General features: G+C 37.4%; 1 protein-coding gene across 3 annotated transcripts in view; it reads right to left on the bottom strand.

The window, feature by feature from the left end:
• The window catches only part of LOC126263750 (uncharacterized), a 498,031-nt gene that overhangs the window by 35,449 nt on the left and 448,979 nt on the right, over positions 1-13,603 (bottom strand). For all 3 annotated transcript variants that reach the window (XM_049960935.1, XM_049960936.1, XM_049960937.1), the window contains 4 exons: positions 8,181-8,372; positions 6,702-6,849; positions 6,402-6,615; positions 1,513-1,694 (listed from right to left, as the gene is read on the bottom strand). In XM_049960935.1, coding sequence (XP_049816892.1) covers positions 1,513-1,694; positions 6,402-6,615; positions 6,702-6,849; positions 8,181-8,372 — 736 coding nt within the window. The remainder of the gene's footprint in view (positions 1-1,512; positions 1,695-6,401; positions 6,616-6,701; positions 6,850-8,180; positions 8,373-13,603) is intronic.

The following is a 13,603-nucleotide window of genomic DNA, read 5'->3' as shown; positions in this document are numbered from 1 at the left end:
AATAAAAGCACACACACACACACACACACACACACACACACACACACACACACACACACACACACGACCAATGTCTCTGGCCATCCAGCCTCAGTGGTCTGTGTGTGTAAGTTGTGCTTGTGTAAATGTGTACATGAGTTTTACCAGTAATTTTCACCCTGCCCAGTGATGACAGGAATGAAATATGTTACGAAATGTGTCACACACACATTAGAGGCAGGCCACGAAGTACAAACACCACAAAAGCAGGAAGATCTGCCATTCAAGAACTAAGGAATGACCCTGAAATAGCCATTCTACCTGTGGGCAAAAGAGATGCCACTGTAGTACTTCCACTGTCAAGTACAATTACAAAACGTACAACCCATTTGAAGATCCAGCACACAGAAAACTGAAGGGAGACCCGACAAAGTGAAGAACAAGACCACTGAGCTTTTACGCCACTCCCTGCCAGAGGAAATCATTAATAAGCTTTGACCTTGAGCTACTGCACCACAAAGGCTCTACGGCTTACCAGATGTTCACAAACAAGACGTTACTCTGCATCCAACTGTGAATTACATAGGTGCACCTGTGTACCAGGTGACCAAACATCTAACAGTAGTATTAATCTCCACTATTAGTAAATGTCAGCACCACATGAGGAACTCTGCATATTTCATTCAGGAGAAGCTGGATTCAGTTACTCATTCAGTCATAAAAATTAAAGTTTCCCATGGTTTCACCAAATCAGCGATGGTGAACATCAGCACTGTTCCTTTCAAAAGGACACAGCTGATTACCTTCCCTATCTTTCAGCATTTCAAGGTTGTAGTAAGTATCTAATAACTTAATTTTGCTTTGATATTAAATCCTAATCTGTATTTATTACCTGTGGTTATTTTTCAAATTATGCTTGATCCAACATTCTGTACCATGGTCTGAGCTACAAACTAATATTTTTTTCATTTAAAAAAGTACTACTACGTTTTTCTCCCTGAATTCCCTATACCAGAATCAGTGGTTTAATAGCAGAATTTCATTATGTCAGATTTTCCAATAAGAACCACCTTACAGAATGCTTATACTTCTGCAAATTATCAGATTTTAATGATGTATCATAGTGCACACAGCAACAGATTGAAAAATCACTTACTAATTGAATTTCAAGCTTCAGGAACATCAGATTACTGTACAAAGAACCAAAGACCAGATGGAGGAAATGAAAGACAGAAAATATATAAAATGGCAAGAGAAATCATTATTCAACAACTCAGCAGTGTGACATTGGATTGTGATCCTGAGGAATGCCCTGCAGCTTTACATTATATGTGTTCAGTTCAGATCCTTACAAAGCACAACCAACTACTATAAATTCAACACTTATATTCTCAGTTACTACATATTCCTGTTGGCCTACCCTGAGTTATCATTTTTATTGGAAAATGTTAACTATATGTTCTTCATATATCTGTTTGTTGTTTACTATTTTATTCTTAATTTTACTGTTTAAAATATATAACTATGTCTTACGTTTTATAAGATCAAATTCAACATAATTTGGATCAACAGAGAGTGCACCAACACGGCCACTTTTGACAGTCTCTAGGAGGACTTGCTGAACTGACTCTGGAACTTCATCCAGTGGCTTTCCATTTTCATATTTGTCCTTGTCTAGAACTAATTTCATTTTTGCTATGACATTTCCATTTAATCTGGAACACAATAATATGTAATGAGAATTTGAAAAACTGGATGACACTGTGTTTTCAAAATTCATTTTAACACTAACATTTATTCATGTGAATGAACGAATGGCCGGATGAATGAACAAACATTTAGAGCATACAGTAATATAATTAACATTGAGTTTTATGAATATACATACACGGAGTGAACAAAAATATGAAAACACCAACAACAACACATTGCCATACCTACACAGATTAGAAAAACATTTGACATTCGAAACAGCTTCCAGTCATCTCAAAATGGACAAATACACTATTGCATGGTTTTCAAGAGAATCGTATACTATTTTTCCTGCAACATAGTGGCAAGTTCAGGTAATGATTATGTAGGCAGATAGCAATCATGCACCCTTCTCTCCAAAGTAGACTGCTTGGGCTCAATAACATCAAGATCTAGTGGCCATGGGAGATGCAGCACTTCATCCTCTTGCTCGAAAAACCAGTCCTGGACAATGTGAGCTGTGTGAACGGGAGTCCTGTTGTCTTGGAAAAGAGCATTACCATTGGGGAACAAACATTGTACAATGGGAGGGACCAGATAAGCCACATAATCCTTGGAGCAATGCAGCCTTGCGTAGTATTCATGGGGTCTATGGGATACCATGATTGGCAGCCCAGATCATCACTGATACTCCACCATTTTTCAGTCTTAAATGTAAACTCAGCCAGAAGTTGGAAACAGTGTGAAACAAGACTCACCCAACTAAATGACATTCTTCCATTGCTCCATAATCCAAGTTTCATTATTTCAGCACCATGTTTTTCCATTACAGGCATTTGTATCAAAGATGATTGGTTTAGGAATTCTAGCTTGCCCTGCAGCACACAACTTATGGAGCTCCTTCATGTTGTTTTGGTGCCAAAAGGGTTCATGAGTGTGACATTCAGTTCTGCAATGACTCTTGCAGTTGTCACCCTCTTACTTTTGTCACAATCCTCCTCAATGATCACTGTCATGCCACTTGACACTAACTTTGATCCACATTATGACTTAGCAGATGGTATGTTTCCACTTTCCCTATACAAGGTACAAATCTTTGATATGGTGTACCTTGAAACACTAAACACTTCAGCTATCTTGGTTAGGAACCACTCACTGTAGGAAAACCAACGGTTTGCCCATGTTCAAATGTGCTGAGCTCAGACACAATGCATTCACAACTACAGAAAATACTGCTTAACCTTGGCTGACACTTGTAATAAATTGCACAAGTGTCATTTGTGCTCAAATACAACAATGCAACCTGCATGTTAGGCTAGCATCTGCATTTATATTCAAGCATGCATTTCTCATAGTGTTTTCATATTTTTGTCCATCCCATGTTTTTCAAAAATAACTTCTTATTATTTCTAGAGTTCTTCATGGATGCTACATTGGAAAAATCAGATTTACAATGCTGGAGGCAGAGAATCGAGATAGAGAAACAGAAAAGATGAAATGAAATGAGATGAGATGAGAATGATACAGGTAAGCTAAGGAGGACCAGAAAAGTTACAGGGGCCAGTGGGAAGGAGGGGGAGACTGACATGGGTGGGGGATTGAAGGTACAATTTTGGGGGAATAGAAGATGGAGCAGAGACACCTGGAGAACTAGAAAACATTGAAGCCAGGGGGGTTGCAGGAATAAAGAATAGTGTGTAGACTGAGAGAATTTCAGAAAAAAATGTTGTTAGAGGAGGGTGTATTAAGATGGAAAGCTCTTCCAATCAAAGTTGCACAGTTTCTTGCACAACTGTAGTTATTTATTAGGCCTTTGTTCACAGTTTGGAAGTGGCCACTCATCCAAATAAACAGTTTTTTCACAGCATGTAGGACACAGCATAGTGACTGCAGGAAGGTTGATGGTAGGTGTGGCTGTTTTCACAAGTAGCCTTTGAAATAGAAATTGATGCTGACAAAGTTGGAATATCCGATGGTGAGAGGATATTGCATATGGAACAGGCATTACACCTAGGTCTAACAACAGGATGTGACCTATGGAGCAAAAAATTACAACTTGGACCGGCCTGAGGTGAACAAAAATAATCCATAGGTTATGTTCTAGTCTGGATTTTCCACTGATTTAAGCTTTAAAGCCTTTAAACACAGTCTGTAATAATGGTAAAAGTAAAAATACTGATTTCCACATTGAACCAAAGCAAGATTCTTTTTAAGGATGTCTTACTATGACATGAAATGGCATTTAGAGAGGGAGTTTTGGAATTATGGCAGCTATAATACACGACTACGCCTTGTGAATATCTCATATCTTGTGATCAGTAAAGTGTCAGTATGACATCCATATAATGCATCAATGTCAACATATGATTACTATATAATTTTACTATGTCACAATGAGCCTTTTAAGAATAATGAAGACTGTGAAGTACTTCTCAGTGAAAGTAATGTGAAATCACAGACATGTACACATGAAATAACAGCAGAATTATTCTGTTTCGTAAAGGGAGAAAGAAAACACTTTTCTGTAAGGAAAGAAAAATGAGGCTGCATAAAGTTCAGAATTTTGGCCTTGTATACAAGAAAAACACAGCAATATTCAATCAATAATGGGGGATTATTTTAAAAAAACTCTTGAATGGAGAAGTGGAAGACAACCCAAATGATAATGAAATGCAGAGTGGGTATTACAAGAAGAACAATCACAAAGTTGGATGGGAGTAGAGGAAGCTCTGAGAAGCATGAGCAAAGAAAAAAATCTAGTGCAGATACGATGAAAGTGGGAGGAAAATAAAAAATCCATTGGTTGTACAGTGTGTTAAATGCAATCTGGAGAGAGATCAAGATCTCAGATGATTGTCCCAAAGGTGTAATTATATCATTATTCACAAAATGCAATAGAAAACTACCTCAATATAACACAGGTATAATATTGAGTTTGTCTGGAAAATAATTTGGAGAAGATCACGGAAAAGAGTCTTTAAATGATAAATGAATCTCTCCTGGGCGAAGAATGGTATGAGTTTAGGAAAAACAGGAATACAATTTATCTGACACTTGAAACAGTAATGCAACCTGAAACATATTTGAAAAGATAAAAGCATCACTCTAGTGTGATTGGACTGAGAAAAGATCTATGACAGTATACCAAGATCAAAATTCTCAGAATGCCTAGAGAGATTAAATGTACCCAAGGACTGACAGAAAATGAAAATGCTCTACAGAAGATGTGTCAGCTGTGTTTTAGTAGGAAATTAAGACAGCAAATTGTATGAGACTAAATATGGAGTCTAGCAGGGGAGTGCCTTATCTCCACTTCTCTTGGTCACTGTGATAGTTGATATCATGAAAAGGATAGAAGAGCAGTATGGACTTCAGTTTAGAGCAATGGTGTTTGCTGATGATGTTGCGATCTGGGGAGATACAAATTAAATCCAAACAAACTGAGTAAATAGAATAATCACTTTGAGGAGTTTTGTCTTAAAGGCGGTGAATCAAATACTGCAGCCATGAAAGTAAGCAGGCACAGAGGACAACCCACACTGGAACATCTCTGAAGAATGCGCAACATTTCCCACATTAGGGCATTGTGACAGATCATAAAAACTTAACTTGAAGTGAATTTCTAAACCATACACACTTTGCTATCCAGCTTTACAGTCAAGTAAGGTGCCTTCTTAAAGACAACTAGATACCAGGTACCATACAAAGCAAAACTATTTACCTTCAGTTCCTACTACATTCCCATTTTGACCTGCACTCTGACACACACACACACACACACACACACACAGTGAGTGCATGAAGTCTGTTAGATCTATGTTGAAGCAAACAAAAAAAGGATAAGATAAGGAACGAAAGGAACAGAATAGTTAGAGGTGCAAATCTCAGCATATTAGGAAAAGCTCTGTAAATCTAGATTAAGATGGTATGGTCATGTGGAACAAAAGAAAGAAATCAGAGTATCAAAAAAATTCCTTGAAATTACTACAAATAGGAGAAGACCATTTGAATGGCCAATGAGAAGATGAACCAATACAATGAAGAAGGATGTTGCCTAAAGTTGTCTCCTTTAGGATAGGATTCATGGGGAAGAACTGTATGAGGACAGAAACAGTTGACTGAGTCCCAGTCAAGCCATTGTAATGTTCCCATAATTTGTGTCCACAGCCAAAGAAAATTTCATGCAGGTCTTAACAACCAAGAAATTAAGTTTCTATGGCACCAGCTTTGATTTTTTTCTTGGATGCTTCTGCCTCCCACTTCAGAAATTTGCTATTATTTTCAAATATTTTGCTTCCAACTCCTTTACTTAAGAGTAGTGATCTTCTCTCCTTACACCACACAAAGTTATTTGTAACAAAATCACACTATACATATGTTCACACTGTACATATGTTTCAATCAATAAATAGACCAGCCCCAATTGAGTGTATCACAATTCATTGAGTTTTTTAAAAAGTTCTTGAGATTCCTCTGACTTTCCCATGTAATATCCAATCTCCTGAAAATTTACAGTTTTTCAGAGAAATTTTTGTCCTCTACTGGAATTTTTGGCACAGAAGTGGTTACAGTAACGTGAATACAGTGTCACTTTAAGACAGCTAATATTGTTCCTATCTGTTATCTTCTTCACATTAACATTACATCCTAAAAACATTGTAAGTAAATGGCAGGGAGAACCTATATTAAGCAAAAATTATCAGTAATTTTGGGGGTTGGATTACACTTACTCTTCAAAATCTTCCACCTGCACCTTATGGAAACCTTTCAGTTTTGTGAGAGCATCAGTAAATGCACCGCTCACAGTATTTGTTAGAGTATCATACTCTGGACTCCCTGGTTTTGGTATATGGTAATTTTCACCAAGATTTACAATCTTCACATCAACGGTATAAGCCAGTCTTGGTGGAGCAGGTGTGGTGCTTATTACTTCATTTAACTCCTCTGGAAATGGTTACAGATATTTCAATAATCTATTGCTGTCAGCAGAACAGTACACTAAATATGTATTACTCTTTACTTCTCATTACCTGTCAAGCATGGTTTAATACATATTCTTTCTGCAGAAATACTGGGAACTTGTTCATGTTTCCTCATTCTCTTATTTTTAGAATTAAACACGCCACCTCTCACAGGGAACATAAAGTAGTAGCATGTATTTTCAGTGAATGAAAAGTCCTAAAATAGAATATCATAAGAGTTAATAGCAAATAAAATTAATGTCATCTTGTTATAATATCATTTGTTGAACAAACTGACAAACTTACGTCATGAAATTTTAGGAAATTCACTCTCTCAAATTGAATTACACATAACAAATAACTTATTGACTACCAACATAAATTAAAATTTGTGTTATGCATTAGATTACAAATCATAAACAGTGCACTCTGACTATAGCACATACAGTCTTGTACAGGTGCTCAGCCAGTCAAGGAATATCTAAGTTCATAACAAAATTCTATTCTGAAATTTTCTTGTATACTTTTCAACCAAGCTACCAGAGTTAGGTCTTGCAGTGGCTATGTGCCAAGCAAGCATATTCTTCAGGATAAAAGCACTTCATTCCAGTACAAACCGCTGAGCGGGTAAGCTTTCAGCCCTCTGCTGAATGTATTGGCGTACTTGTGACACCATGTTACCAATAGGAAGTGTGGGAAGTCAGTTGTGTATGGTTGCTAGAGGGTCATGGAGGGCAGTTGCACATCTCTTGGTTTCCAGCTCTGAGAGAGAGTAGATGCACTCTCATGAACCAGCCCCCGAGAAATAGCAGGCAGTCCCAGCATCTGCCTGTGGCCCTGCTCACCACAACCGGGCCCCAGCCACATAAACATCCACAGCCACCTCTCCCGTTTCCCATCTCCTTATTATATTTGTCCAAATTCCTAGACCGGCAGTCAACTTTTATCTCTGGCCCCAGGGTGAGCCCTTTCTGTATTCCAAGTACCAAGAATATACACCAAGATTTCTTTATTTACCTCTTTTGTTTTGCCACCTCCTTCCTGAACTTACCCATTCCACTCTGTATCCTGTACAGTCTTCAGATTTTGATCAATCAATTACTTTTCAAAAGTTAAAAAGAGATACAGAACCATAAATATGCATACAGTGACTACCACTGTTAGCAATATTATAAATTCTATCCACCACGCCTTCGGTAGAATATGAGCTAGAAGCCAACCCAAACTATGAAACATTTTGGCAAGCTTAGATTATATTAATTCAAATTCTTCTCCTGCATTCTCTCACTTTTTAAGGTCTCAACTTGTGTAGTGTAAATTGAAACACACTGTATGACATTTATTTATTATGACACTCTAAAAAAGTTTCTCCGACAGTTTATCAACTCCTGTGGTATAACGTGCATTAGAGATAATATTTAAAGCATGTTTTTTCTTTATTTACCTAATACTATGTAGTTGTAGTTTAAATATTTAACTCCTTAATGCATTTTACAATATGTAGCCTTATTTGAAAGACTAATAAAAAACTAAATTAGTGGAACTCACCTTCTCATCATCAGTGAGTCGCTTACGGCTAAAATATAATGTTGTAATACCGTTATTAATGCGACCACTTATATTATAAATATCTTGTGTCTCTCCAAGTGGAGGAGGAGTGTAGCCTGTCACCCACGTATCCATCATAAATGGCTGCCCATTCTTGCTGTCCACCCATCCAAGTATGGCATCAGTCTGGGACTGTTCATACAGATAATAATAAATATTAATTACAGTATATGAGAGCAGCAGCTTTACATTCATATATGAGTTTGCTACACAGGATTTTAAAGAGAATTATAATAAATAAATGTGATGCTGCAAATGAGAACAAAAGTCATCGCCATTTCTGTGCATGGAAGACTGTGGCACGAATTTCATGATATTTCATACCTGCATAAAAGGTAGATCATTCAAAAATCTTGGACCTATACTGCACAGACAAAATGAAGAAAAAGTACTAGTGATTGAGTCAGTCTTTTATGTTTCTTGGATTAAATTATCTAGATACACTTTTTGTTCCTTGCGCCCATAGTGAGGATATTCTCACGGATGTAGAACACACCATAAGTGGCACTGTGTATAAGAGGTAAGTGATCCCCCATCCTCCACTGATCTACCCTCTCAATATACATTTAGTTGTGCACAAGTGAACAACTGTCTTGCTCTAAGTATATTTCACCTGACTTCTACAAGTAGTTTAACCAAGAAGTCCTTGTCCAGTTGTCCCAGAGCCACAATGATATGTATAGAGAAAAGTTCACTAAACTCTAGAATCTATTGATGTGCTCTTTCAAATTAGAGACTGCTGGATATGATACTGCCCTTATGGCACTTTGCAGTAGACAGTTTGGTATCTTTTCTGAGAAATGATACTTTAACAGTTTGAAACGTGTCTGGGGTATTCAGAATTCTGTTAATGAAGTAATCAACAACAGGTGTTACATTCACTTCACGATATGCATTAATATATGTATTATGTGGTACTACTGATCACAATATAAGTTGCTATATGTATTAAGTGATACTACTGAGCACACAGAAGTAATTATTTCAGGTATTATGGATTAGAGATAACAAAAGTATTTCTTTTGGGTTTTGTGATGCACAACAAGCAAGTACAACATATTCCAATAAAGGTTCACCATCTCACTGATTATTTTGAAAAAGAGAAAGACAAACAGAGATACAAACTTGGAAATAACTACCGTATTTACTCGAATCTAAGCCGCACTCAAATCTAAGCCGCACCTGAGAAATGAGACTCGAAACAAAGGGAAAAAACATTTCCCGAATCTAAGCCACACCTGAAATTTGAGACTCAAAATTCAAGGGGAGAGAAAAGTTTTAGGCCGCACCTCCAAATCGAAACAAAGTTGGTCCATTGTAATATGAGACACAATTTAGGTCGAATGAATGACGATACAGCTACAGTAGTTTGGTTCAAGTCGTAAGCTTAGCAGTTAAGCTTTACCAGATATCCATTGCTATGCATCAGGCGCTCTGTCCATATTTATATGGGTATCCTTCCTTTTTCACGTGCTTCGTCTGGTTTGAATCGACTGCTTATTTTGCTTTGATCTGATAAGTGCCGTTTTCTTTGTTATAGGTGTTTACGTCACTCTAATCTGAAAATGCATTACTGTACAGTGTCATGCATTGTTTGTCGCATTCTGATAGTGCATGTTTACGGTCTGTTGCCGCTCGTGGCATGGCTTGCTTTTGTGAGCGCTACCACCGCTTACAATAAAAAAAAAAAAAAGAGAGGAATCATCTCATTAGTGAAACAATGGTAAGAGACTGCTATTTGTTGTTACTTACTTTCTTTGATAATGATCAACAAGAACCAAATAACAGACTGCATATGAAATAACATGTTCTGAACGAGAGTTAGACGAGAATTTTTCTCCGTTTGAAAATCTTTGTGGCCACTTCTTTAGTACATCAAATTCTGCACAGAAATTAGAGTCATCTTAGATTTAAAAATCTAGTCAGTTGCCATGCTTCATTTCTGATTGTATCACTATTAGGCATAAGAATAATACGAATATAAACATGACACGATATGTATATTCTTCCGCGTTTGCTGTTGTCTCACTCTAGTTTCGTAATTTATTAGGCAGACAGGATTTAAATGAGTTAGCAGCAAACACGAAAGAATACATGACAAAATGTTTATATTCATATTATTCTTATGGTGAAGAGAATAGTGCATGTAATTCACATTTCATCAGGTTCCTGTTAGCAACCATCTCTTCTCACAGGTAGTAAAAAATTCAGAACGTAGAGTTGGCCATATTGACAAACATCCCAAACAGTCTTGCCAGTAGGATTTTCATAGTACATTGAAATTCTGCTACATTCAAAGATGAACAATACGGAATTTGTATTTACTTCGTTGGATAATGTATGAAAATGCAGTGGTCGAAACTCGGGGCGGAGAAAAAATGCCTACAAAGCATGCCTGTGTAGCACTACATATATTCGACGGCAGAAGTTAGTTGGTGCGGCACCTACCAACATTTTTCAGAACTTCCGCTTGCTTTGCACTCAATTCTAAGCTGCAGGCAGTTTTTTGGATTACAAAAACCGGAAAAAAAGTGTGGCTTAGATTCAAGTAAATACGGTATGTGTTTGGCATTGCACCCTTGTATTGTTCAGTTGTCTGCCTCTGTAGCACAGCAGTAGCGTTAGTGCCTACAACGCAAGGGGCCCATGTTCAATTCCCAGCAGGGGACTGGGTGTTGTGTGTCCTTCATCATCATTTTCATCATCACTGACACTCAAGTGGTATCAAATAAAAAGACTTGCAATATGGTGGCCAAACTCCGAAGGGGATATCACAGCCAATAAATGCCATACGATATTTCATTTCATTTCATTGTTCAGGCTATTGCATTAGTAATGAGTAACAAGGCAAGTGTACAAAATTTCAAGTATTTTATTTGGAATGGTTTAAATTCAGGTTTATTGCTCAAAATGGAGGTAACTGTCATATGTTTGGATATAAAAAGTTAGTTTCAATGAAAACATGTTACTGAAAGAAAAACATCAAAAAGGTAGTGTTATACTAATAAAAACAATTGAAAATAATTCTGAGTCACAGTATGCACAACCAAAAAAAACTGTTGAAATGTGAGCTTTCAGCCAACAAGGCCTTCGTCGAAAATAGACAACATACATGCACACTAAAGCAAATGCAACTCACATACACATGACCACAGTCTCTGGCAGCTGAAACCAGCAGCTCGTTTCAGTTGCCAGAGACTGTGGTCATGTGTATGTGAGTTGCATTTGCATTAGTGTGTGTGTATGTATGTTGTCTATTTTCAACGAAGGCCAAAAGTTCACTTTCTGACAGTCTCTTTTTGTGGTGCTTATCTCCAACTCAGCACCTCTACTATATGGTGAGTGGCAACTATCCTTTTCATATTGTTACATTCAATCCTGGATTTTCCATTGTTTAAAAATAATTCTCATACTTACTGGAAACATTCTGCTGTCAGTAAATGGAAAATGAGTTATTTTTGTTCAAAATTAGGTTATTTGAAGAATTAAAGGGTGTAAATAAATTCTGGAAACACATTCAATTATTTATTGCACAAGAACCAAACACTGTACAGATATCATACACATATAATTTTGAAGAGAAACCCTGAAAGTTCCCCCCCCCCCCCCACCCCCACGTATACTGCCACAGTGTAGTTAGGTAATTTGCCAATAGTCAGCACTTGCAAACATGGCAAGTTCAGGTGCAGAGCAAACTTTCTGTGTGTTGGAGTTTGACAAAAACAAGTGTGCTTCAGCCGTTCAACAGATGTTTACAACCAAGAACGGTAAGAAGCCACCAACAAGAAAGGCCATTTACCACTGGCACAACAAATTCGTTACAATGGGTTGCTTGTGCCTGGCAAAGAGAAGCGGATGTCCCAATGTGAGTGAAGTGAATGTGGAGTGCGTACGAGAGATATTCATAAGGAGTTCAAAGAAATTGATGTCTCTTGCATCCCGTGAACTCAAAATGGCTCCACTGACAGTATGGAAAGCCCTGCAACAGAAGCTTTCTATCAAACTATTCACATTGGAGCTAGTGCAGAAGCTCAATGACTATGACAATTTTGAGTTCTGTTTGCAGTTGCAACAATTGAATGAGGATGGGGATGGCATTATTGATCACTTACTTTTTAGTGACAAAGCCACTTTTCATACTAATGGGAAAGTGAACAGGCATAATTGTCGAATCTGGGGTACAAAGCATCCACACTAATGCATTGAATTTGAGTGTGATTCCCCAAAGGTAAATTTTTTTGTGCCTTGTCACATTGAAAACTATACGGGCCATTCTACTTTGCCAAGACCACTGTCACTGGATATTTCTACTTGGACATGTTGCAGCAATGGCTGATGCCTCAAATGCAATCGGACTCTCCCTTCATCTTTCCGCAGGATGGGGCTCCACCCTATTTTCTTCGTGAAGTTTGTGGGTACCCGAACACAGAGTTGCCACATCGATGGATCGGCTGTGCTACACAAGGGGACAGCTGTTTCATGAAATGGCCTCCCCGATCAGCAGATCTCACTCTGTGTGACTTTTTTCTGTGGGGACACATTAAAGATCTGGTGTATGTACTGCTTCCACCATGTGATGTATGAGAGCTCCAGGAGAGAATATGGGAACGACTGCCACAGTCGACGATGCCATGCTGGGATGGGTATGGCAAGAATTCGATTACCCTATTGGCGTCTGCCGGGTCACTCAAGGCTCGCATATCGAATGTTTCTAAAAAGAATTTCAGAGTTTCTCTTCAAAATGCAATATGTATGACATCTATACAGTGTTTAGTTCTTGTGCAATAAATAATTGAAAGTGTTCCTGAACTTTATGTACATCCTGTATTAAAAGGAGTAAACTTGCAAATTCTAGAACTTTTGACCTCAAAGCTGAAATCAATTTCAATAATAAACTGTTTCTGCCAAAAATATATTTTTATAAAAGAAGTCTTTGTTAAAAATTATTGTAATTAGGAAAGCTTATTGTTCTAGAATGTTCTTGTGCATATAAAGAGTTTATGTATCTGCAAGAAGTGTGCCACCTGTAGGTTTAGTCTGCCCCATCATGGCAAAGTATTCAGTTATTATTTAGTAAGGATTTTGTTCTCATTCAGTTCAGACGTCAAGTGATGTTGCATTCAGATATCTTCAAACCACCATTTTTTTTTTAAACGAGTCTTTTAAGAAAATTATGTTTCATTTACGTGAATGTTGAGGATGAAGTTTATGAGAAGAATTTTGCATGAAAATAAATAATAATCATTTGAAGAACGAAAAAGTGTTCCAATCAAAATGAAATCAAACTCACCTCAGACAGACAAGAAAGTCAATCTTTCTCTGCCACTTATGTACCAGACAATAAAGAAGAGGAGCTGGAACAT

This window comes from Schistocerca nitens, chromosome 6, assembly GCF_023898315.1.
Source record: "Schistocerca nitens isolate TAMUIC-IGC-003100 chromosome 6, iqSchNite1.1, whole genome shotgun sequence".
NCBI classification, from domain to species: Eukaryota; Metazoa; Arthropoda; class Insecta; order Orthoptera; family Acrididae; genus Schistocerca; species Schistocerca nitens.
This window is presented reverse-complemented; position numbering and strand designations above follow the sequence as displayed.